At 25.5% G+C, this 27566-nt stretch overlaps 2 protein-coding genes across 9 annotated transcripts in view; one reads left to right on the top strand and one right to left on the bottom strand.

Annotated features, from left to right (window-relative positions):
• Positions 1–19605, top strand: part of LOC129965476 (DDB1- and CUL4-associated factor 1-like) — a 44649-nt gene extending 25044 nt beyond the window's left edge. For 7 of the 8 annotated variants that reach the window (XM_056079389.1, XM_056079397.1, XM_056079435.1 and 4 more), the window contains 20 exons: positions 1336–1368; positions 2116–2223; positions 3300–3371; positions 4122–4203; positions 4282–4503; positions 5434–5540; positions 6650–6781; positions 7509–7729; positions 7808–7883; positions 9673–9795; positions 10337–10489; positions 11312–11391; positions 11809–11893; positions 12926–13159; positions 15005–15098; positions 17065–17139; positions 17688–17761; positions 17871–17969; positions 18731–18818; positions 19421–19605. In XM_056079389.1, the coding sequence (XP_055935364.1) occupies positions 1336–1368; positions 2116–2223; positions 3300–3371; positions 4122–4203; positions 4282–4503; positions 5434–5540; positions 6650–6781; positions 7509–7729; positions 7808–7883; positions 9673–9795; positions 10337–10489; positions 11312–11391; positions 11809–11893; positions 12926–13159; positions 15005–15098; positions 17065–17139; positions 17688–17761; positions 17871–17969; positions 18731–18818; positions 19421–19518 (2256 nt within the window). In that variant the 3' untranslated portion in view covers positions 19519–19605. The remainder of the gene's footprint in view (positions 1–1335; positions 1369–2115; positions 2224–3299; positions 3372–4121; positions 4204–4281; positions 4504–5433; positions 5541–6649; positions 6782–7508; positions 7730–7807; positions 7884–9672; positions 9796–10336; positions 10490–11311; positions 11392–11808; positions 11894–12925; positions 13160–15004; positions 15099–17064; positions 17140–17687; positions 17762–17870; positions 17970–18730; positions 18819–19420) is intronic. The other variant, XM_056079445.1, reaches the window with a different exon arrangement.
• Positions 19606–26646: 7041 nt separating this feature from the next.
• Positions 26647–27566, bottom strand: part of LOC129977824 (matrix metalloproteinase-2-like) — a 77600-nt gene continuing 76680 nt past the window's right edge. The window contains exon 8 of the mRNA XM_056090588.1: positions 26647–27184. Within this exon, the coding sequence (XP_055946563.1) occupies positions 26910–27184 (275 nt within the window). The 3' untranslated portion in view covers positions 26647–26909. The remainder of the gene's footprint in view (positions 27185–27566) is intronic.

Here is a 27566-nt window from a genome sequence, read left to right as displayed (position 1 = left end):
TTATAGTTTCTGATCTATTTGATTATGATTATTTGACATTTTTATATAACAACATTTTTTACTATGCTTATTCTCATCAATAATAAATCTTTTGTTAAAAAATTTAAATAATTATTGTTAATTAATTTAATCCTTACACATGAATAAATAGTGTACATAATTAAAAAGTGTTTAAAAGTTAACCAATAAAAATCTGAAAAAAAGGTTATAAAAATACAAATTTTCTATTAAACAGGGGTGTTTGTGCTCCGGGGAAACCCCGGAATTCCGGGGATTTTGAACTTCGATACCCGGAAATTCCGGGGATCGTCGTTCAAAAGGAAGTAGGAATAATAATGAATTATTTATTTTGATCTGGGTAATTTTGTTTGCTTTGAAAGCAGAAAACGCAAGGTCAGTGTGTGTGGTGAAAACTTTTCCTTTCTTTCTCCAAAGGCAGTGATAATGCGTGAAAAGGGGGAAAAAACTTCTTTTTTGATCTTTCCTTATTGCGAGTTATGACTCATTCCCCCGGTTCTCGGACATTCTCTTCTGGATTCTTTTCGGCAAGTAGGCGCGGCAGAAAAAAAAAGGGAGAGACTTCGTTCGACCAGATGTGCGATCACGTGACCTGGGTTCGAAGGTCTTAATTTTGCAAAAAAAGTAATTCATTGAACTTTTATAATTAGGTCATTCAATACTTCATAATTGTAATTTTTCATTTCTCCCCCCCCCCTTCTCGAAACTCCAAAATGTCGGTAGTAAGTCCGTAAAAGTTTCAGGGGATTTTTTGGGGTCCCACAAACACCCCTGATTAAACACAAAAATTATTTAAAGACTATTTTTTTAAACCTATCTATTTATACATTTGTAAAAATATTTTGAATTTAAGATAATTTTAAACTTTAAATGTAACATGATGAATGTGCTATAAAATGATTGGGAATTAACTCATTTTCTGCATATCTTAATAGAAAAAAATCTTTAAAATTTAAATTTGAGCTTTAAAAATTAAATATGATTTCAAATAATTTGTAGAAATTGATTGATATCGAATAATAGATTTTTAGTAAATTTTTGTATTTTAATAATTTTGCATGTAATGTGATTCTAATTCATTTATTGTAATTAAAATTAATTATTTCAGTTTTATTAATTTATTTTGAAAATAATAAGAATTTTTAATATATTTATCTGCATGTTTTCACCTTTAGATTGCCATTTGTTTAATACTCATAATTTGTAATTGTGCTAATACATTTGAATAAATAATTTTTAAATTTTTAACATATGTGCATGTATTTTTACTGTTTATATTTTTTGCATGTATGAAAATATTCATAATATTATTTTTAGCAACAAGAAAAAAATGGACCTGTTGATTTCAGAGTATGTATACATTTTTTTTTTTTTTTCCTATTAATTGTATAATCTTTAATTTCTTTCCATGAAACTTCGAATTTTTAATTTTGATTTTCAGTGCAAATTTCTGTAATAACTTAAGCAGTAAAATGTAGTTGATCTAAATATTCACAATTTAATATATATTTTTATATATTGAAACCTATAGGCTTCAATTTATAAATTTTTGTTTAAAATAATTTAAAAGTATTTGGAATATCTTTTTTAAAGTTTTTTTTTCATTTATAATATACTAAAGAATGTTTTAAAATTAAAAAAAATTACTTAAATACATCAAAATAGAATTTATAAATTATTTTATAACTATTAACTACATTGGCATTTCATAATATACTTGATATAGGTAATTAAGGATGCAGCTGAATGCATGTGAAAGTAACATTCTCTATTGTAAATGCTCATTAAAGTAAAAGAACTTGTGCCTTTAATTATAGATGATGGGAGTTTTTTTTTTTTTTTTTTTTTTTTTGCATGTTTGTACTATTTTGTTGCATTCCTATGAATTTCATTAATGAGCATTTTACATATTTTAAAATATAATTTGCATGCTTTTAAAAGCATTCTTGTATATATTTGAAGAAAAAAATGTAGTGAAGACTTCAAGTAGAATTGATATATTAAGAATGAATATATTACTGTACTATCAGTTTATTTAATATTATTTGAATGCTTTTATTTTTCTGTATTTTTATTAGTACTTTACCCTTATAATAGGTTGATAGTTCAAAAAGTTCATCCACTCCCAAAAAGAAGTTAAGTCGCAGCATAGAAGAATGTTTAAATAAATTGTACAAATGTATAAGAACTAAAAATGGAATTCTTGTAAGTTCATTTCTGTTTTATTTATTTTTAGTTAGTACAATTTGCTTATATACAATAATGATTTCTAAAAAGTTGGATGTTATAATAATTTTATTTTTATCTAATCACCTCATGTGATCAACTGGTTCTCCAGGAATATTGGTTGGCATGTCTATAATTCCTCTAAATCGTCTGACATTAAAACAATATTATTTTAATGTTCTTACTGAAGTTTTGTTTAGTGTGTACATGAACTTCTCAAATGATGATCAGTTCCATAATATTATATTTCTGTTAAAAATATAAATATCTGGTTCATTTATCTTCTAAATTTAGCAGTGTTTTAAATTTTCTTTTTTTATTTTTCTTGTAAATTACATAGTTATTGAACAGAATCGCTCGTCTTTTTTTTTTTTTTTTTCCCAACAAAAATCAGAATCAAATTAATAGAATCATGTAATCAAATGATATGAAAATGTTTTTTTTTTCTTTTTTCAAAATAACGCTGCAATTTATTATTGGAAATTAAGTAAAAAAATGTTTTTAAAATTGCCAAAATTTGGGGGAAAATTCACCTGAGTATTTATTGGTATAATTAAAAGGCATTGTTTTAAATTTTGAAACAGTGTAAACTTTATTTTTATGCAATAATATTTTTGGAAAATATCATACAAAAATGTTGAAATTTGATTTAATTTTTGATTAATTAAAATTCTAATTAAAATTTCAAAAGAAATGACTCCAAGGTACAAATACCCAGCTTCCAAGGTATACATGTACCAAATTTGGTAGCTGTAGACCAATGGGCTGCAGATTCCAACACACACACACAAGCACATTCATCTTTATTAATAGGAAAGAAAGTTATCACAGATACAGTTTTTTAAAGAAGCATTTATCTATTAAATATTAAAGAATTTTTAATATCTACTTTTTTTTCCTTTTATTCTCTAATCTTGATTGCATTTTTGCAATTCTTTAAGTTTGATTGCATTTTATCCAGTCTTATTACTAAAAGCTTTCATTTTCTTTTGGAATTTATGATTATAATTTTAAATTGCGGTTGTGTTGTTAAATGTTTTAAAAATTTATTTCAGGTTTTAATAAACCTTTTGTCTACTAAAACACCATTAACTGATGCTGATTCTATTAGAGCATTAGCTTGCCAGGTAGGTGTTTCTTCTATGTTTTGTTTCTTTATTTCTAAGATATTTGTTGTCATTTGTAATTTCAGTTTTCCAAAATGTTAAAGCAAATAATTCTATTACAAAGTATTAAAAATTTCATATTTTGGGATAATTTAGTTATAAACTTACTTTTAAATAAATTCTTAGTATAAGTTTCATTGGTGAATGTGGTGGGAAGGCGATTAATACTATACTAATAAGGATTATTACTAATACTAATAAAGAAGGAGGGGATTAAATTTAGGGCTCCGTCTTTGCTATATGAATATTCATTAAACTCAATGGATATTCATTCGTTCTGGCTCATTTTTTTTTTTTTTTTTTTTTTTTTTTTTTTTTCTTTTTTCCCATCTTTAGATGAAAAATACAGGCTGTTTATTCCTTAACTGTAATTCCATGTATTTGTTAATTTTGAAATATTTTATGGTTCAATAAACAAATTTTTTCTGATTTAGTCCTTTAAATTTAAGGCAATTTTTATTTCAGTAAATTATTTCAATCTGATTAGTTATTATTTTTATTTTAAAAAAATAAATTTGTATGGTTACATTTTTTTTTTTTGGCAAACCTTTGCAATGCTTAAAAAAAATAATAGAGAGAATAAGTATAAATTCATTAGTTCTATGATGATAATCTTCAGTTTAGAAAATTTCATTTATTTTTGGATTCATATAATTTTTTTACAAGAAATACTGATTTTTAATGTCATTATTCACAATGTTATTCTTTTAGGCTCTTTGTGGTCTTGCAAGATCTGAGACTGTGAAACAAATCATCAGTAAACTCCCTCTTATCACAGATGGACAGTTGCTAGGTAAAGATTAAATAAATTATTCAGTTGCAAAAGTCAAAACATTTTAAGTCTATTTATTTAATGGTTATTTATTTTTAGATTTAATGAAGGAACCAGTTCTTCAGGACAAGGGACAATATCATGTAGAATTTTGTAAATATGGCTTCCAACTCATTGAAAGAGTTACGGGTGCTCCAGTTTCTAGTGGTTCAGGATCTTCTATGTTGAATATAAATAAATCAGAAATTGTAGCTCATACAAAGATTGTTTATAACAAATCTCAGCTGCTTCAACTAATAGCAGAGCATTTACAGTCAATGGGTAAGAAATTTGATTTTTTTTAAAGCCTATTGAATGAAATACAGTCAGATCTTGCTTAACAAGCATTTCTAATAACGAATCATTCACATAAGGAGCAAAGCAAAGTGTTAAAATCTCATAGAATGCGTAATGAGGTGACATCAAGATGTCATGTGAAGGATTGGCCTATATTTTGAGTATTAATCTGTTGAGTGCTTGTTTTATTTAATACAATTTTTTATTTCTGCATAAAAAAATCTTTAGCTGAATAGTATTGTCAGAACTGACTCCAAGAGACTTGAGCAAGTCCCTTTGTTGCCTTAATAAAAGATTTTTTGTTTCTATGTCTGGCTAAGATTAGAAAGTGGGCTGCAAAAACTTGGATGAGTTGATGGAAGAACATACCTAGAACTACAAAAGAGCTTATTAAGCTGTATTCTTTATTAGAGCAAAAAGTTGCAAATGAGAGTATCAGGCAAGGTAGAAATTGTAGTTATGGCAGAACAACAACATTCCAGTAAAATAAGGGAAAAGTTGAAAGCATGGAAAATTATTGCATTGCATATTGAGAAGCATCATTTTAATCAGGCAGTAGCTACACAAACTGGAAATTAAGATTAAAGATAAAACTGTGTCTCATTTTTGCCAAATTTTGAAGCATATCCAAAATATTTTAAAACAATTTTCTTGTAAAAAAAAAAGCACACATTATAAATAATAAATTACATTATTATAAATTTTTTATTTTTTGCAAAATGGAACTCTTTATTTCATTTAATATCAATTCATATAGGGGGAAATTTTTTTGTTTAATGAAATCTTATTATTATTTATAAGATGGAAACAAATTATGCTTATTAAGTGGGGTTCCACTGTATTGCAATTTGATAAACATTTAAAACACCCTTGTCCATTTTATTTTCTTTATCATGGTTTTCTTCTATCATGCAGGTTTCTCTGAAACTGTCAATGTATTAAAACGTGAAATGTCCGAAAAATCTTATCCCATCTCTTCTTCCATAAATGCATTAGTTACTCCTGGTAAAAACACCGCCATTGTAAGTATTTGAACTCTTGGTAACTCTTAATTGTTAGATCAATAAATATTTATAACGGATTTATTAATATAGTTATATGGTGCAATAGTGTGGTAAAGAAAACTTTATCATATTATTTTCAGAAATGAAAAATTTGAAGAGGTCACTCTTGTAATAATAATAAACCATTTAAAAAAAAAGCAGTTGCTAGTAAAATTCATAATTTTTGTTATTTAAGAATTATTTTTTCCATGCTCCTCAAATAAAAGTTTTAAATACGCTTCCAAAGGCCAATCTTAGAATTAGCTGAATATTTTTATCTTTGTTTAGAAAATTGTATTTTAATTCCTCAACATTTTCCTAGCTTCAAAAAATATTGAAAACTATCCCCAGGTAAAAATCTAGGGATATTTATCTTCATTATAGCTCATAATTTTTTTTTAATTATTCTGAACTATTTCTGCTTGAAACAGCATTTGTTGTCATAGTCTTTCATTAATTTTTTGTCTGTGATTAAAAGTCTATATTTCAGTATAATTTTTTCTTACCTTAGTTCTTTGATAGGATGTAGGAAAGGAATAATATCCTAGAATATGCCTTAAAAATTCTTCACGGTTCATATTTTGTGAATTTGTGTTGCTAATTAGCAGCATAGAGGGGAAGGGGGGGGGGATTGCTTCAAATTATTTTTAAATTGGTTCTTTGAGGTAAAAAATTAAGCTAGTTTTACGTAGATTTCTTGTTTAAAAAATTTGATGAATGTATTGGACTGTCTCTTGTAGATGCTTCTCTAATTTTATACCTTAATTGGTAGTTTTTAGGATTTGAATGAACCAGCATAATTTATTCAAAGGGAAGCCAAAACATTGTTTAAATAATTCCTTTTTCAATTCTTTTTCCAGAATATCTAAATATTTGTTAATAATCTGTGTATATAATCTGTCTGTCTGTGTGCATATGTGTAATATAATATTGAAAAATAATTTTTTTTTTAATTGATAGAATTTTTTTCTGAATTATCACATACTGCTGCTACTGTATTGCAAAGCTCTATTGGCTCTGCTTGAAACTTTTATAGAACAATTCTGTACTATTGTAATTTTTTGTATTAATTTGTTACCATTTTTTAGAGCACTCCTGTATCACGAAAATTCCGTAACATTGAAATCTGTAATAGTCCTTCATCTCAAAATACACCATCTGTTACTTCCATTCCTCCACCTTCAGTTCCTTTAAAAATTGTTGTCAATAAGAAAATTCAGGTAAGTAGTTGATAAATAATATTTATTTCAATCATCCTTATGAATAATTATTTTTGTTTTGCTTCATTTGTTTGATTTCCAGTCCAAGGTAGCATTTCTTGAAAGATAGATCATAGTAAGTTTGATTTCTAAAATGAATTTCAATTTTTTTGAACATGGGTTTAATAAAGCAGTTGGAAAGGAATTAAAAAATGGGGAAATAGAGCAGCTGTATTTATAAAAATGGCATCACTTTTAAATTTAATTTCATTTTCTGAAATAAAAAGAAATTAGCCAATTCCCAAAAGCTTTTGACCAATTTTTTACTGGTTACAGTTGGGTAAAATTCCAGCATTTTTTTGCTAGTTAGATAAATGCAATTAATAACAATTACTTACATATTAGGTTGCTGATTTCTACCTATTAAATATATTTTTGTCAAATCTATATTGTTTTTTTGAAGATAAATATTATATTATAATAATGTTTTTGTTTTCTTGTTAGAATATATATATATATATATATATATATATATTGTAATATTTAAGAGCAAAAAGTTATGTTTGCTCAATTTTGATCTTTAGACTATTAGTATGGTAACAGAATTAATTGTTTTATTTAATAAAATTTTCACTTTATTTCAAAATTTGTTAAATATGCTCAAAAATTGTTTCACTCATACTTTTTTGTACTCTAATTAGATCATTCTTATGAAATTCTGTTCAAATAACTTAGTTTTATATTTTAGACACCTGAACCAAAACCTCCATCAAGTCGTTTGCAAAAACCACAAACTTGTTCAGGAAATTATGTTCAAACTCCTGCAATGAGACGGCAGGGCTCTGCTTTTCCTTATGGAGAATCACAACCCAGTATCAGTTTAGACTCTATAGTTACAGAATATTTAAGAAAACAACATGCTTTATGCAAAAATCCAATGCTTGCTTGTCCACCTTTTGATTTATTTGTGTAAGTATAAAAGGTAATTTTTGTTGTATGAACTTTTTCTTTGTGATTTATGTCTAAATGTTTTGTTTCTCTTTCCAGACCTCACAAATGTCCAGAACCAACGCACAAAAGAAATGCAGATCTCAATTGCCTTCTAAGAATTCAGAAAAAAGAGGTAATACTTTTAATTAATATGTTGGTGTTTGTATGCATTTGAAATAATTTATAAACATATGAAGCTAAATAAGGAATAATTTTAAGTAAAAATAAAACCAAAGCGATAATAATGATTTTTGAAGATTTTGCTAAAACATTGTGAACTGATAGGAACCCAACATATATATAGAAAAAACTTATGTTGTAGGCGTTAAGTAGGGGGAAAAATACTGAAATGCTGTTGTGGTAGTGAATGCTGCTTTTTTATTACTCTTTTCTATACTGAGAAGTAGAAAATTGATGCCTATTTTCTTTGAGAAGATTATTATATCATATTGCAGTATAATTAAATTTTTATTTGCTAGCTAATTCATATTTTAATTATTCTATAAGCTCCAATAATTTGTAAATAAAAGTTAATTTAAATTCTTGCTTATTTGTGCTTTGTTTGTAGATTGCATAACAATAATCTGCCAATCAATGGCAATGAGTTAAAAATAAAAAATTATTCTTATTTGTAAATAATTGGTGAAAACAATTAAAATTGTTGAATTGTATCTGATTAAACTTAATGCCCAAACTATGATGTTATAGGAGTTTTTTTTATATTATTCTAAAGCAAACATGGATATGTATGCAATGAATTGGTTAGACATTTACTAGAACACAGCTTCATAAACTTTTATTATTTGTGACATAATTTGTAATGGAGAAAATTTTTGCTATGCCATTCCACCAGAAAAATTTTGATTCAAACTGAAAATGTAAATAAAAAAATGCATTAACTAATAATGAAATATTAATAAAAATATATATTTTAGTATTTTTATTGAAACGTGAATCAAAACTACTTTTATTGTTGACTTTTCTTTTAAATGTTATTGCAATTCTAAATTCTAACAAAAGGTAATTTTTTAGAATTACATGTTTAATATTTTTCAACTGCAATATTTTCTATGCAACTCCGCTTTTAGAGTACACATCATTTAAAAAATATATCAGTACCTGGTACTGATTATACAGGGTAATTCATAATGAATATAGCGATAACTATTTAAAGAAAAAGAATTTATCCTTAAGATTAACACAGAATGTAGATGGAATTTAAAAATTTCTCATGCCCAAAACAATTGAAGAATTCAAAGTATGCCTTTGTAATGTGTTTGCATCAGTGACTGCAGACATGCTTCAGATTGTATGGCATGAAATGGACTACTGCCTAGATATTGTCCGTGTGATCCAGGAAAGTCACATACAACATCTATGACATATACAAAATTATGAAGTTCTGTCTACATTATGTGTTAATCTTATTGATAATTTTTTTTCATTAAATAGTTATAGCCATTTGTAATTGCTATATTCATTTTGAATTACTCTGTAGTATAAATAATGTTGATTATACATCCAGAAATTAATTTTAAAATTCTTTCAAGCTCAGAAGTAGTAGTAAAAGGATTTAAATTTCATGCAAAAATTATTATTATTTGTTTTATTCCCATTTTGATTAAGCATTTATTTATTTTTTGTAAATGCATATTTAATATTATAGGTATTCAAATTCTGTTACTTGCTTCAGTAAAGTCTATATATGTAGATTTTATCTCGCTTCTCATGATTATCAATTTTTTAATCATTTGGAAGATTATTACTCTTATGAAGTCTGAAGTTATGAAGTCTTTTTTTATATATATATATATATTCATGTTACACAGAATAAATCCAACACATAATATATTATTTAAGTTAGGTTTAAAATTTTATAATTTTAGTTTTACTTTTTCTAATGTATAATATTTCATTTTTAGATAGGATTTAAAAATGGTGGCTGCGGTGGTGCAGCATTAGATAGAAAATTAATGTATGGTAGGTTTCGATCCGTACGGTCATTTAGAGATGAAGAAGGTTCTTTTTGCAGTAGTTGTTTTCTGGTAAGTTTTTATTATTTTCTGATGGATATTTGAAAAAATTAATTTTATGTATATTTTCATTTAAAAATTGTGCAATTGTTATTTTATCAAGTTAAAATTACATTTCACCTGGTGATTATAAACAGAATTTAATTCTTTTAAAAAGGGGTTTGTTTTTCTTATAACAAGTCAAATAAATGTTTAAAAATTATGCTCTTAATCAAGAATAATTTATTGCAGACACATCAATGAATATTATTAAATACAGTTTTGAAAAATAAAATATTGCTTAAAAGTCATAATGAGTGTTAGCATACTTATGCTTCATAAATAATAATGGAATGTTATTAAAAGTTTAATTAGCATGTTGCAATTATTTTTCCAAATAAGTTTTCTTTTTTCTCTATATCGAAAATTATTAAGTGTGCTGTTTATTTCATTGATTTGCCTAAATACATAACTAGATTGACCCCCCCCCTCTCTCTCTCTCTTTCTTATAAACACATAAAACAAAATAACACTATTTGGTGTTAGCAACTAAAGTTATTATTTCTTCTTAAAGAATTTCAGTCCAGACAAGCCACGTCCCAGAATCCTGACAGGGATGGGTTTAAATTCAACAGGAGCAATAATGAAAGTTTTTAATATAAATTCAGGAGAGGAAGAGTATAAAAAGGATGGAAGTTGGAATGTATCTCATATAGAAGCAGCAAAAGTAAGTTATGCTACTTCTATTTTAATACTGTGCTTTTTATTTGTTATAAAAGTTTTAGTTTAAAGTAATTTATTTTGAAATTAGAAACATACAGCCTAATTCATTGATGTATTGATTTTTTTTGTGTATGTTTTAATGCATTAAATGCACTTTTCGATCGAAGTAATGCTCTTTGTATAGCTATATTCATATTTTTCTATCTTTTAAAGACTTATGGACTAGCTTCTAATAATTTTAAAATCATAAGATATTGTAATATTATGTACTAGTGTCACATTTTTTTTTTTTTTTTTCTTTCCCAGAAATGTTATTGGTGTTTTTTTCCATTATCTTTAAATCTATTTTTGTTTGTTAGATTAAAAACAAGGTATCCAGACACTTCTTATTATTGGTGATATTTTAGCTAAATGTCAAATGTACTAAATGTTAGTGTTGTGTGATATTAAACTCACCTCTAAATATATGTTTAAATTAAGCAAAATAATTTATTTAATATAAAAATAAAATCTCGAAATAAATATGAATAGCATTTATCTGGTAAGTTTGATCATGATAAAAGCCAAGATAAACTTTCAAGTATTTATTTATAATGGCCCATGGGATACTGAACCTGTTTTCGATTGATACTATCAAAATATAAAAAACTCTTGATTAAAGAGATTATAAATTAATTGTACATTTTATTTTACATAAACTCACCATGTCTAAAAATAGTTTTCTCTCTTTCTCCTCTTATTATATACAAAACAAAATAACACTTGAATATCCACATATTTTGATAATTGTATCTTTTAAAAATTGGTTGTTTCGTTTTCTTTTTAGCACGATCCTTTATTAATTACATCAGATTTCGAGAGAAGTTCATCTTCATTATGGAAATTAAGTGAAAGCATTGATTTAGTGTAAGTACTTTTTTAATTTGCTGTTATTTAAACATTCATTACATGCAGATTTTCCATGCGCACACATTGTGACATTGCTTTTATTGCTGATATTTCTATTTATTTTTAAAATATTTTGTTATAGATGTAATTTTAACACAGTTATAAGTCAACTTAAATGCTTGTCATCTGACCAATTCATAATTTATAGGTATATAACAAAATAGTCCTCCTGTAGCTTTTAAATGAAAAAATAATCTTATTTGAAACTAAAATTATAGTTAAATTTTTGTAGGTTGTTGTAATTTTCAGAATCTTAATTTAAAGAATTGAACTACATTTTTGTTAAAATGTGTCCAATTTTCATTATTATATATTATAATTATTTATTAATGTATTAGTACGATTCATTTCTAACTATACCTGTAATTTTTTCAGGCATTGTTTTGATGATCTAATGTTTTTAGAATTTGCAAAAACAACATCTAGTAGAGCTGTTGGTACAAAATATCAAAGTGCAGTGGTAAGTATTTTATTTTTCTATTATTTTATTACTGCTGTTGTTGAATATCTCTCATTCTTGATTTTAATGTGAAATTTTAAAAAAAATAATGTTAGTAAAGATATCTAAACATATATTAAATTTTATAGATTGCAATAAAACATTTAACAGCATTGACAGAGATTGTTTCTTCAAAAATGATCAATATTATTACAAATCTGTATTCTGGAACTAGAGCCAAATTATTGTAAATGGCACCCCACCTGAGGCATTTGATATCAGGCATAAACTGGGATGTGTCCTGTCTGGGATGAGTTTTATAATTCTTATAGATTAGATAAGGAGACGGGCATTAAAATATATCATAATTTTAAAAAATGAAAATATATATTGGCATTACAGTTCTGCGTTAGAAGATTTAGAATTTGCTGACAATATTGTTTCATTGTCTTCAAATTTTAGAGACTGGAGAATATTGCCAAACAAGTAGATTTGGAAATAAATGGAAACAAATCAAACATGTTGAAAATAAATAGTAAAATGTGTTTTTAAATAATAAATAATAGTTTGTAAATAAAGTATTTTTAGAGTTTTTACTTTTTAAAATGTTCAGATTTAACTTGATAGCTAATAGTTTATGACTCAGTTCTTATTAATCACATTTATTATGAGTTTAAATTAATAAATACTCCTCCCCATTATTTTTCAAACATATGCAATTATAGTACCAATTATCTCATTGTATTATTTCTAAATGTTATGTTAATCCACAACATTTGAAAAAACTTCGCTTGAATTCTACTTGTGCAGTATTTAGTGTTATTATTGTATGTGTTATATATAATATTGCTTTTAAAGATTTTAAAATTTGTCTGAACTCCCTGCAATTTTAAATGCAACCGGAAGTTTTTTGTGAATCAGTATGTTGCATGTGAAGCATTTTATAAACTGATTATATTTCATAAAAATTAATAATTATTATCATGTAAAAATATCCTAATATTAATTTTGAAAAATCCTTTTTTTTTTTTTTTTTTTTTTTTTTTTTTGCAGATAATTGACACGGCTACATGTACTCAGCTAGATGAATTTCCAAATCAAGGCCTGGGAAATGGTTATAATAATAACAGAGCTACCTTTGATTATTCAGATGAACTTATTCTTTCAGAAGGACTCATATTTGATGTGAGATCTAAGAGCATAATTCACAAACTTGATAAATTTAACTCGACTTTCAATGGTGTTTTTCATCCCAATGGTCGTGAAATAGTTTGCAATACTGAAATTGTATCCTTTTCATAATATATTTCTTTTTAAGGTTAGAGAATGTTTAATACTGTGCTTTTATTCAAAATAATTGTATAAACTACTTAATGTATCGATGAGAATGTTTAATTTGTTATTGAAAATGATTTGTGTTTTTGCTATAGGTTTTTGGTGGACTGATTTGCCTGAAAGCTTAAATCTAAAGTATATATTTACATGAATCTATTTCCTAATATTCTTCTGTGGTCTCTGTTTGATTTCATTGTATTCTTGTTTCATAGTTGTTGTTTTTTTAAACATTAAGTGATTATGTAATTATCCATTTGTTTCATTTGATTTCTAAAGTGTATGCTGTTTGTTTGTTTTTATATATATAGTATATTCTCTTAGTTTGATATCATCAGTTATCTATTTATTGTATCATCCTCATTATTAATTATTAAACATTTAAATAAAAAATTACTTTGCTTTCAATTATTTTTTAATCAATCATTCATTAAAAATAATTTGTTTCACTGCATGTTGTTTCATCAAATTTCTTTTAATAATTTTGTATTATTAAGCCTTTTAGAAAGTTTCTATGATATTGAATTTACAGGTGGAATGAATAATTAAAGTTTCTTAGTGCTTTAATTTCAAAATATTTCTTGTTATGATCTTGCTTGTAAAATATATATTGTTCTTTTTTTTGCATAGTAATTTAAGATTCATATATTTTATGAAAAGCTGTTTTGAATTCAATCAATTTAAATGTTTTTATATTTTCATGCTTTTTGTATCTTACATTGTTATTGATAAATTTGTATTTATCAATTTATTGATAGCTTTACAGTGTTGAAAATCTATAATTCTACATTATTGTCAATTTCTTACCTTAACTTTGATAAATGTGCATAATATTTTATTATTATTATTATATAAAGATTTAGGAGATAAGCTAATTCTTAAAATGAATTACTTTATTGAACATAAATAATTTTGGAAGTCAATGGCAATTAATATGATAAGAAAAGAGTAACTGAACTAAGATTCAGTAACTGAGCAAAATTCAGGATAATTCACCAACAAAGTTTTAAACAAACAAACAAAAAAAAGGTATTGTTTATTCTCTCTTAGTAAACTCTTTGAAATATTAAAGGAAATATATTATGAATGCATGCAGCAAAGATGATCTTGAAAGAAATTTTGGAAGCATGCAACAATCTACTATTATCACCTATAAAGTGAAATTATTTGTGATATTTGCTACCATATTTTGTAGAACTTTTTTAAATTAGTAATATTTGTACATATGAAATTTAATTGTTTGCCTGCAAAAAAAAATAAAAAAAAAATTGCTGATAATAAAACAGTTTTTAAGATAGTTAAGGTAAAACATTTACTTAGTTTTCAGAAAAAGTTATGTTGGTAATTTCCTTGTTCATGTGTGTAGCTAAAAGTAATATTATTTTATAAAAATATTCTAATTTTATTTTTATCATTAATTTTACTTTCATTATGCATTAATTTAAAGTTGTTATTCCTTATTAAGTATTATTTGTGAAGTGATTGAAGATATTACTTGTCCAAAGTGGTATCCGTATACCCCGCCCCCATTTTTTTGTATTAAACTTCGAAATTACCTTTGAAAACACAATTGGATGATAATTTTATATTTAAAAAAAAAAAACTTCTGTAGTTATTTTCATTAAGAAGTATATTGTTCTTTTAAGTTGCTATTATCATTTTGATATTGATTTACTATATTATTATTTTTATCTAACCATTTTTTGTGTATGATATTAAGTAAGTCAATTATTGTAATATAATGTACCATGTGTGTGATTTCAAAATAGCAAATCCTTTGTTCTTTAACTCAAATACCAGTGGGATATTCGAACTTTTAAGCTGTTGCGTACTGTTGTTGGCTTAGATCAATGTAGAGTTATATTTAACCAGCCAGGAACAGTTATATATGGAGGTAAATATATTTTTAAAAACAAATATTGATGTACTTTTATTAAAAAATGTCCAATTTTAGTTCATTTTGAAATTATTATGCAATAATTTCTTGTCTTATCTAAGTTTTCATTATATGTATATAATATAAGATTTTTTTACTCAATGAGAACTTAAAGCTTTAACAATATCAGTCAGCAAAAATACCAAAATTTTCCAAAGCATGTTTATTAACATGAATATGGTGAATAGTTGTAAGATCAATCAAAGACTATTAAATCATGTTATTTATGAAAAACAGCAATAAAAAATACCCCAACTTGATTTAGAATTTTTTAAAAAGAAATGTAAAATAAAAAAAAATTTTTTTAAGCTTACACTTTTACTTTCAAAAATTAGTAAAAATTGTAGTTTTTACTTTACTGAAAAATTTTATAAATATATCTCTTATATTTATTAAAAGAACAAAAAAAATATTTTTTGAATGTAATAGATAATGGAGTTTTTTAGTTTTATGAATTAATCAACAAAAAATGCATTAAAAAATGAATTTACAAACTAATATAATGAAAAATAATTTATCTAAGAAATTGTGCATGTTAAATTTCTTTAAATTTATTAAAATAAAAGTTTGTAACTAAACTTGCAGGAATGAATTTGTTTTTTAAAATTAATCTGTCACAAATGTCTCTTGAATTTTAAACATATAAAATCTGTTAGATATTAAAATGCAGAGGTGAATTCCAATTTGCTTTTTAGAACTCTTATAAAAGAGTGATCCTATTACAGAAATTTGTTTTAAATTTCATGTGTTGTTGAAGAAATTGCTTGATTTTTTTTTAATGGTGTTTTATAAATACCTTATTTAATAGGAATCATCTTTAAAAACATGAAACTTATAAAATTCGTAAGTTTATAAAATAATTTTAAAAAATGAATTAGAATTTATGAGTAATGTAATTTTTTCTGAAAAGATGTTGTGGATTGTCTTATTGGAACAGGATTGTAACTGTACTAAAATGTGATTAATAAATAACAATTTTCATTAAAAAGTTGCCTTTTGTGTAGATAGAAGAAAATTGTTTTAACTGAAATGTTTAAATCATCATTTTAGCAATTTAATGCTGATAACATTTGTTCAGTGAAACAAAACTATTGTTATATATATGTGGCTTAAAAAAAGATTTTGCTTATTATAACATATCTAAAGTCAATTACTATAGTTATTTACTGTTAGAAATCTGATAGAAATAATACCTGGGTATTGCTTATATATATATATATATATATATATATATATATATATATATATATATATATATATATATATATATATATATATATATATATATATATATATATATATATATCCTGCTATGCATCCTAATACATCCTTTATTACACTGGTAGCTAGCTGCCTTCAGTGATCAGTTAATTCACCATTGATTATGAATTATGTTTATTCTCTTTCAATTAAAATTCTAATGTTCAAGATTTTCTTTAAAAAAACACTTTTAAACTTCAAATTATAAAAGACATTTAAGTCATTGCATTTTATTAGCTTTACAACTTTGCTATCTTTCATGTGTAATGGTGCCACTTTTTCACTACTGACACACTCCAGTTGGCCATTCAAATTCTATTTTTGTATATCAATTTCTGTTTCAAATAAAGAATGCAGCATTTAAGGTGATATCTCATTTTACATCCTATGCTCCTTGTTTGGAACAGAAATCGATCTGCCAATATAGAAATTGCACAGAGCAGTAGTGATAGGGTCAAATAATTGCTAATTGAATTTATACTATCTGCAAAGGTTTCGTGCTATCAAAGAGATGTTTTAAGGATAATCAATAATGTGTGAACTTGGAATTGATATGTGAAATTGTAATCAAATAGTAGTTAAAATGGTCATTTCTCTTAATTGTCTATTATTGAATTTCATTTTAAAATGTTTTGCATCACTTTACAATAGATATTTATTTTAGTTTATAGTGCTCCTGAATATGATGAAAAGATGAATTGTTTCTACACATTTGATGCATATGATTATAGTCCTATTGGTAAGATGATTCTGTGTGTGTAGTTTATTTAAACAAAAATTACATTTTTTTTTTCTGTCGCTAACTATTATTCAGAAAAAAAAGTGACTGGCTGCATTATTCATCTAATATATGATATTTGTAAATGAATAGATTTAGTTTGTAATATAGAATACAATATCTTGCATTGTTGTTTCGAAATTATGATTAATGAAGACTGTTTTTTATTAATAATTTTTAAACTATATTATTTACTGTCTTCTGATTCTTTAAAGAGATTTTTTTAATGCATCATAACTTTTAATTTAAAATGAAGATCAACCGAATTTTGAGATTGTAATCAAAATATTCAAATTATTTTTTAAAGTTCTCTTATCCTTAGAGTTTATATATGTCAAACATTTATTAAATTCAACAAATTAAAATATTCCAGAATTGTATTATGAATATAAAGCATATTTTATGAAATTAGTAAGTAATAAAATTTAATATGGCAGTTTCTTTTATTATTCTGAAACTGAATTAACTTCTCTTTTTTTTTTTTTTCTTTTTTTTTTCTTCCCCTCTAGCTACTGTGAATGTTAAAAGACAAGTCTTCCATTTAGCAGTTGACGGGAGTGAACGATATATTTCCACTATAGAGGTGAGCACTTATTTGAGGTTTTTATTATTCTTAGAACATATGCAGAATGTTAACAAATTTTATCGAAAGGTTACGGTAATTTTTGTCATACATTTATTTTATTTTTTAGTCCCAGTTTCAAGACTATGATCAGTTCTTCCCAGCTGTCCCTGGTGTAAATAGTGTTTGCCGTTTATATGAAATTGGAAGAACAAAGGAAAGTGATGAAGTAAGTAGTTTTTTAGTAAGTAGTAAGAAGTAGATGAAGTAGTAAGTATTTTAGGCCCTTTTAGAATTAAAAATATCCACTGCATAATGAAAGGATTTTAAAGTTTACCTATCTTTTTATTACTTCACTATTCCTCATATTTCCTTCAGTATTTTAGAATTTTCTGCAGTACCTTTTTTTTTTTTTTTTTTTGTCTTAAAGTTTTCTCCCCATTTTCCAAATCATAATTTTTATATTAATTTATAATTTTAATATCAATCTCTTATTGATTAATTTTTTCAACATCTTCATTGAATTCAAAACTATTTGAATTATTGCTACTGATGCCTGAAATATTCATTTATCTTCATATTGTTTATTTAATGAAACTAAAGACCAATAATGTTGGTGTTTAAAAATATTATTTAATATTGGATAAATTATTAGCATTACAAATTATCAATTAATTTTATAAAGTGATGAAAGCTTTTTCAAATAGATAATTTGAAACAAAAGGAGGAAATGGAAATATTGAAAGTTCATGAATACTGGAGTTCAGTATTGGCATGCTAATAAATCTTCCTTATTATAAATCTTTTATTTTTATTAGTATTTATCAGTTTAACAAACTATTCCCTTAATGATTTTTATTAGTTCCAGCAAAAGAAAAAAAGAAAAGTGCATATTGGAATTTATATTGAAATTTACTGAATAGATATTGTTTACTTCATTATTTTTAATTATAGATTGAAATTTTTTTTAAATAACTTTTATTATTATAGGATGGCGAAACAGATAGTGAAGAAGAAACAGATGAAGAGGATGATGACGACGATGATGATGATGAAGATGATGATCGTGGTGAAAATGGTGTGTTTATTTCCGTTCTATGATCAATTATCTAATTATAATTGGCCATAGATATTCAGTTCAAAACCAGCTACCATTATATGGATTTCAGGTTTAACTGAAACTAAATATGTATAAATGGCTTTGAAGCTACCCCAATCTGTGATTCAATAGACTTTTTTTATAAAATGCATCAAATTTCAGTAATTTGAAATTTATAATGTTAATTTTTTAAAAATTTGTATGTCTTTCTGTATTTATTATTCTTAAGCAGAATTATGAGGCCTATATTCATTACGGGTGTTCCCTCTTAATGGTATTACACATAATGTGGAAATTATTTCATCAAAAAAACTGTTGTTCAGATCAATAACTTTATGAAAGTCATTCACAAGTTAATAATAATAAATAGATACTATATAAAATATATATTTCTTTAACTTTATTATTTATTTATTTTTTTCAGTTTCATATATTATAATATGCTTTATTTAGATAGAATTTTTTTTTCCTTTATTTTACTTAAATGATTTCTGAATACATTTTTTTCTTTCTTCTAATACAAAATTATTGAATTTTTATTTATATTATTTTCTTTTTCTTCTTCACAAAACAAAATTTAGGACAAGATGATAATGATATCACCATTTATTCTGATGACGACTCATCTGGATCATCTGTAGAGACTTTATTTTCACTAAATACATCGTTGGGGGATTGAATCAATTTCTCAAGAGTCATAATCTATTTTATATATTTTTAAATATATGTATTTAAGTGAGATTAATAAAATGTATGTATTTATTCAGATGTACTTCTGCATTCATAGATAGTTTGAATACACACAACAACTAATAGATTATTTTATATTTTCTCTTGCTGTTTTGTTTCCACGAAACAAAAATATTTAAAGAATAATGTGAAATTGTATACGAAAAGTCGTAACATTCAACATACCTAAATACACCAAAAAAACAAACCTAATAAATAGATAAATTTCATACTATCTGTATTTTTTAATAATATATCATTTGTTGTATTTACTAACTCCTAGTATAACTGTCCTTTGTTTGCTAAAGTGAATTTTTGTTCCTTTCAGATATAACAAAATGAAATAATTGATTACTAATGAAACTTTGGGAAAATTCAAAATTGCCATAAAAATGATAATTTTTCAGTCACACACTACAATGAAATAAATGACAACCAACCAGTTTAGCAGTAAATAAAAAGAAAGACTACTATTATATAGATAATGCTATTGATTACTAGGAAAGTATATATATAAGTGCTTTTATTAATATTGCATTTTAATTAACTCCCATGAGATTTTTTTACAAACTTGTTCTGATCTTCTTGAATTTATTTAGTATAATGAGTCTGCTTTTGATACAGCATTAACTTTTCTTCTGACAATAAAATACACATTTTGGTTAGAAAATTTTAAAATTTTCTTGGTTATTTATTTCCTCATTCTGTTTATCATTTCAGCATTCAGTAAAATAAAAACACCTGGGAAGTAATTTCCAATAGAATATTGTAAAATGTAATGAGAATTAATATCAAATAGACATGCAATTCTTTGTATATGAATCATTCTGCTAGAATTTTAAATTATTTAAATTACTCATAGTTTGTATTTTACTTAAATGTTTTTCTCATTTATTAGATTTTCTTCATTTTTTTTAAATGAGTTAATGGCACAGTTCATTTAATTTTCGAAATATATCCATTTACTAATTTTAAAATGTGAATACATGTTTTATGTTGTCTTAAATTCATTTGCTACAATCTACATTAATACAAATATGTATGTTAGTAATAAATAATGTTCATATTTAAAGAACAAAAAACTATACATTAAAAAAAAACAGTATACTATGGAACTTCTTTTAATAAGTAAAAACATTTGGGAGAAACAAAAATTTAATTTTAAGTGTTATCATAGCAAGCCATATTTTTACTGATAAATTGCTCATTTATATACTTTGTTGACTTTTCAAATATGAGTTGATGTAATATTACAAGATGGTTATAGTTGCAGTTTACTCTAAGATATCTTAAAATGGTGGATTCAACACACAAAGCAGCCAGTTTGAAATTTTTAATATGTGATGTGGAATACTACTTTTTAAAGTTGCATTTCTAAGATTTTTTTGACCATGATCTTTCAAAAAAGCTGGTAGCCAAAAATTGCATAGATTCAGACTTTATTCAAGCAGACCAGATATAATAAATATGATTGTGTATTATTCTATCTTTTGTACAATATTTACAAGATATATTTAATATATTCTCTTTGTAAAGAAAGCCCATATTGCATAAAAGATCTTTATTAGGTAGTTTACAATAATCTTGTGATAAATATAATTTTGGATATCATGTAAGTATGCAATTTAATGTTGCACTGCATGCCACTATGAAAATACTGCTCTCATTAATATCTAAAATTGTTGGTGTAAGCTTGATAAACTGAAAAAAATGAGCTCTGAATTATAACAATGTAAATACAAAAGATTATAGTTATATGTGAACGGCTTCTGCTTAATAATCTTGATTCTTTTTTCAAAATGTATACAAGTTTGGTTCAAAAGTTTTTATAAGTTCAAAGATTTCATCATATTGATAAACACACAGATTTACAGATTGTTAAAAAAAAAATCCAAAATGGTTTATACAATTCAGTTTAAAATTACTTCAATAATGCTAATATAAACAGAGAATGATATGAAAAATTTAAGAACTCACAATAAGAAATTATTTTATTAAAATTCTAATGTTAAAACTAGAATTAAATTAGTTAAGAAAACAATAACCGAAAAATTGATTATTTCAGTCAGTTGAAGAATTATTCTTTAAGTAATGAAAGACAATTTCATGATGATTTCCAAATCTTAATTAATTACACATTTATCATGTGAAGTTGAATCGATTTCTTTGACTATTCAGTTTTTTAATTGTAGTGCGTATAATTAAAAAAGTTTTTACTTATAAGACCAAATGAAAGAATTGAACCTATATCTATTCTCAAACTTTTAAATACTGTGCTATTTTTGATAAATTACATTTAAATGTATTTTTATCATTGTCAACTCATTATTTTTATTGATTTTATTATTCAGTTTAATGTATTTTATTTATAAATATTACATATATATTTTCTATGCCAATTTAACTCAATTTTTTCTGTTTTTAATAAAAAAGATAATCTAAATTTTAGATTATTAAGTTGGTATTTCTTAAAAACTTTCTATGGAATAATTATTTTCATAATTGCATAGAAAATAATAATTTCTATAACTTTTTCAAATTTTTATTAATATCAGAAACAGCAGAGTATATAGCTTAAAAAGTTCCAAAATATATAACATTTATCAAAATATATGACTTAAAAAGTTCCTATAAGCACAAGATATTGTATATCTCCAAAATGTTCGATATTCTGAACATAGTACAATATTATGAAAGTATTGTAGCAACGTTGTTTGGCATTCTATTATAACGGAAATAAGATATGTAGAATAAATAAAGATTTTCTGCTATTTGTGTTCTGTGTTTGTAATACACATGTTATGTATATTTGTCTTTATATAAATCTTTCACAACCAAAATGCATTTGTATAGAACACGAAGTTGCTTTTATAGAAGTTATGAAATTGATTTAAAGTTATTATCAGTAAATGAAATGCACACATTTTTATATGCTCACAAAGTAAAGTAATGATCATTTCATATCTAATTATGAGTAATAAACAATGACAAAAAGAATAGTATATATTGATAAAGAAATGCAAGAATAAAAATCAATATTTTTTCTCTGTTGGTAAAGTATTAATTTTAATTAAACAGTAAAGTTAATTAATTTCTTATTTTAATTAATTTATTTTTTATTTTATTTCTTCTACTCATACAACAAAAGTTTCCACTTTGTTGGCTTTGAGTGGGTTCAGAACACTAAAGACATAACTTTTAATGCTCTGAATTATTTTTCTAGGGGGAAAGAATCAACTTCAATTCATAATTCAGGCTCAAGCAAAGTATAAAAATAGAATTTGACGGGCAAATTATAAGCCAGTTTTGCAATTTGAATTCAGTTATGGTCGCATGCATTATTTGTACATCATAGCAACTTTTTTTAAAGATATTTTAGCATCGCCACTTTCATTACAAAACTTTGACATTTAAGATTATTGGAGAATATGCAATATATATAAACGGGAGAAAATCATTTTATTTAAATGTTTACAAATAAATAACACAATTTTGCGTATATTTCAAAACATCCAAAGGTACATTTCACATATAAAAGGGGGGGGGGAACCTTTTAAGTAATAGTAAAAAAATATGATATTACAAAACATCTATAAGCGCAAATGGGCAACCTTGTTATGTTTATTGGAAAATATAATAAACCACCTCATACTCATATTAGGTTCTAATGACATTAGAACAGCTGCATTTCTCTTGGTGAATACATTCTATCAAACTTTACTACAATGGGATGCAAATCAAATTTTGGCTGTTACTATGCGCTCGTAAAATCAAGAAGCTTTGAAGCCTTTTCTGAGGCACTGCTAATTTAATGCGCGCATAATTTTTGATAATTCGGAATGTACTTAAGCTTCTTTCGCATGTACAAATGACGATTTCGAGGTATCTTGCTTTCTTGTAAAAACACGACGTACATTTTCTAAATTGATTTTTAATTCTTGTGATTTACTGCAGTACAATTGATCAAATACAACGATATTACGAAGGATTTTATGCCTAACAGCATCCAAAATTTGGCAGTTTTTTGCCAAAAAATTTAAAAGTGTTTGCCTTTCTTTCATTGTGGGACGCATGTTTGGAGGAATGCTGAGAATTTTGAGAAAGTTTTCTCAAAGTGTTGATCTGCTGCTCATGTAAAAAGAAAGCAAATGTAGGGTAAGATGTGGAAGAAAGTCAGAGATTGACCACCTGTGGCTTAGGACCAACCGCTTCGAAAAGGATACCAGTTGGAAGAATTTGTCTGTAATATGGATGGATTATGTTAAAGACAGTAGTCGATTACAACAAAGTGCCTCTTTCAGTGGTGGTCGACTGTACACAAGAAGAGAAAAAGCATCAGAAGAAAATTTGTCTATATGGTGAAAATCTCAAGCATTTCTTCTGAAAGAGAATTTTCCAGACAAAATATTTTATGCCCCAATAGAAGGGCATATTGTCTACGACAGGGAATCAGGGTCCCCCAGTCTCCCCAATGGCGCCACAACTGATCAGAGACTCTCTGCTGAAAGACATTTCAAACTGAGACTCAATTGCAACAGAAAAAAAAAAAAATGTTCAAATACGTGTTGAAGTGCAAAATTCCGGTCCATGTAGGTTCAACAAATATTTCAAGGTCGGGGTAACCTGGTTGGTAGGTTAAGTTTTATAATTACTAATAATATAAAAAGAGGTTGTTTAAGCAATTATTTTGCTGCAAGGGATTTCTTTCGATAGAGCGTTTCTGCAATATTTATCTATTTTATTAATGATCTCATAAGTGAAATGTTGAATATGAAGTTTGTTTTATTATTTACAAACCATCTTTAGTGACCAACTGGTTCGCGGAGATTACTGGTTAGGAATAATTTCAATTGAATCTTTTGTTTATAATATAATCTTAATGATTTCCTCAACAAAGTGGTCTTAAAGCAGTAAGAAATACAAAATGACATGACATTTGCGTAATTTTTACTATTTTAGAATTTACATATAATTATTTTAATTGCTTATCTAATTTTCAATCATTTTACTTGAAATCCGAAATTTTAATTTTAAAAGGGAAATGATTAAATTTCAATTAATTCAATCGTAAAGAATATAGGGTAGAAAAAAGAATAATTCAGCAATGAGATTTTGTACGCAGTATAGTATATGTTTCATGATTTACATAATGATAAAAGTCATACGTTCAATGAAAAATTCTCTGCTTCCTTAAAAAAATTCAGTACACTACAATAAGAAACCAAAACATCAGGTTGAAAGAGCAATTAAAAAAGTGTTAAAAAAATTCACGAACTTTAAAAAAGTTCACCATTGTTTATTTCTGAAATGAATCGTTAACTGTAACTGCCACAATATTCAAAAATTTTGTTAAAAGTCTGGTTTAAACACAATTTCGTCCAAAATGAAAAAACAAATCGAATCATTTTATCTTGATCATCAACGTTGGAAGACATAACCAGGATGAAATATTAAGAGAAAAAAGGAAAACACTATTTGAGTTTCTTTTACAGTAATTAAAATATTGTAGTAAAATGTACAAAGAATATTTTAATTCAAAAAATAAATTTTAAAAAAATTGGTTTCTTCAAAAAGAAAATTAAAACTATTCAAAAAATATTTTCGAAAGATATCATGATGAAACGCTACAATCCAGTTTAATTTTTAATTAATTGAAATTTCAAAAAAATTGCATCGAAATACATATTTCCGTGATTTAAAGTATATTCTAGTGAATTCCTAAGTTCTAGATAAAACTGTCTGGTCTGTAGATCGCCAAAATACACACATACGCTTCTTTATTAACAGTTAGTTATAGGATAAAAAATAAGAAAGAGTGAGTGATCATGTGTTTTGGCAAATGAAAATCAGATCTGAAATTAAGTTATGCTCATTAATATTAAAACCTATATATTTAAACCTATTTTGTGTCATTTTTAGTGTCCTCTTGAATATTGAAGCTTCCAAGACGAGCATTTTTTAGCTGACCACTGAATCTGATAATTCTGCACACTAATTATGTTTGAGTGAGAATTGAGTGAAAAAATAAATGGCAAGTAGATTAATCCAAAAATAGACAATGTCTTCGTTTTAGTAGATGTGATAAATTTTAACACTCTCGCCTTCTTTTTGTTTCCCATTACACTTATTTGAGGGGGAAAAAAAAAATCACAACCAGCTTTAACCCCCCCCCCTCCCAAAAAAAATCAAGGTACAAAAACAGCTTCCAGAAACTGGATAAAAAATTAATAGCTTCTTAAAGAACTTTGAAAGGTATACAATAATCAAAAACAGGATTTCTTAAACTGTGTGTCGTAAATTCAAGAAGGATTGCTTAAAAAAAAAATAAAAGGGCACTAAATTTTGTACTGGATTTTTTTTCTATTCTGTATCCTTTTGAAATTTCTATAAATAGATAAAAAAAGAAATCCTGACTTAAAATATTTCTTTAAAATGCCCTAATATATATTAAATTAAATTTTCATTTAGTTAACAAATTAATGTGTTATTTTAATGCATATTTCCCATCTCTACATTATGTTTCTGTTAGAAATGGAAAACTCACGACTTTTTATTTTTCCCTTTAAGAAAAGGCGATGATTAGGAAAAATTTTATAATTTCTGCTTTAAAAAACACTAGCATCTATCTCCATTGTCCAATTTTATAAGCATAAGTAGAAAAAAAAATAATTTAACTAGCAAAAAAATACTAAGGATTTTTTTTTTTTTTTTTTTTTTTGTCATATATAGTAAGTAAATAAAGTTTCATATTCATTCTAGTTGTGAGAAAAAAAAAAGAAAGAAAGAAACCAAAATATTCGTTATTAATTATCGGAAATTCATTTTTCTTCCCTTGCTCTTGGAAAATTAAGGTAGATGCTTTTGCTTAATACATATAAAATATTTTGATGCCACTTAATTTATTAAAAAGTTTAGATAAAACCAATCACTAAATATTAATTTTATTTTATATAACATATAAATTTCATTTTTTATACAACTGAAACACAAAAAGAAACATGTCATTTGGAATTGAAAACACATTTTAATGACTGCACTGACGCTAAGCACACTTTATATTCAATACTTTTCAAATACATCTTTTTAATTAATTAATTTATTTTTCCTTTTGTGAGATCAAATAAGAAACATATATAATATACACGACGAAATAAAAATCATCACAAAATAATAATTGTTTGAGATTCTCAATATACATAATGCTCTTTTGTTGCTGTTTTGTTGATCATAACTCACACATATTGAAGAACAGTTTCAAAATAAATAAAAGAATACTTCGTGATATTATCACCTCTTTCAATATCACATGCCGTCCGTATAAATAATAAGAGTTTATGCTCATCAGTACAGTGCACATCTCGTCCTGTACAAGAGGATCGTGACGGCGATTGATATCAAAGTAACACAGTTAGAAGCAGCACATATAAGTCCGGACTTGCTGGCAGCCAGCGCATCAGTCTCTCCTTCCTCGCCGTCCTCCTCTTCGTTGGGGGCCTCTTCGTTCCGGCTGGGACACCCGAACCAATACTGGTTGGCATTGCGGAATTTCGGAACCACTTTCATTAAGTTGTCGCTGAATTCCCAGAATTTACGACCTTTGAAGAAATATGTGCGACCTAGAAAATAAGGAACGGCATCGTTATAAAATTTCACAAGCCTTTGATGGATTATTTGAATTTTATTTTTTAATAGGAGATATGCAGATTAAGATGTTGTTAACGTTATCTCGGATATGATTGTGCAAATTAATTAACGAAAGTCATAGTAGAAAATCTGATGCAGAATAGCAGAGCGATTAAACAATTTTTTAAAAAAATTATTATTTGTGTAAACTTTAGATGTAAATATATAGTAACATTCAATTTTTGTTCCTTTGCAATGTGATCGTCCCTATATATAATATCACTCAAATCAAAACGAATCACTAAAATCGGTTTAAAACAAATAGTAATCCATTAATAGAAAAAAATATATAATACAAAATAAAAATATGAAAAG

The sequence above is a fragment of the Argiope bruennichi genome, chromosome 1 (genome assembly GCF_947563725.1).
Source record: "Argiope bruennichi chromosome 1, qqArgBrue1.1, whole genome shotgun sequence".
In the NCBI taxonomy this organism is placed as follows: Eukaryota; Metazoa; Arthropoda; class Arachnida; order Araneae; family Araneidae; genus Argiope; species Argiope bruennichi.
Note: the sequence above shows the minus strand (reverse complement) of the source record. Positions and strands in the feature narration are given on the sequence as shown.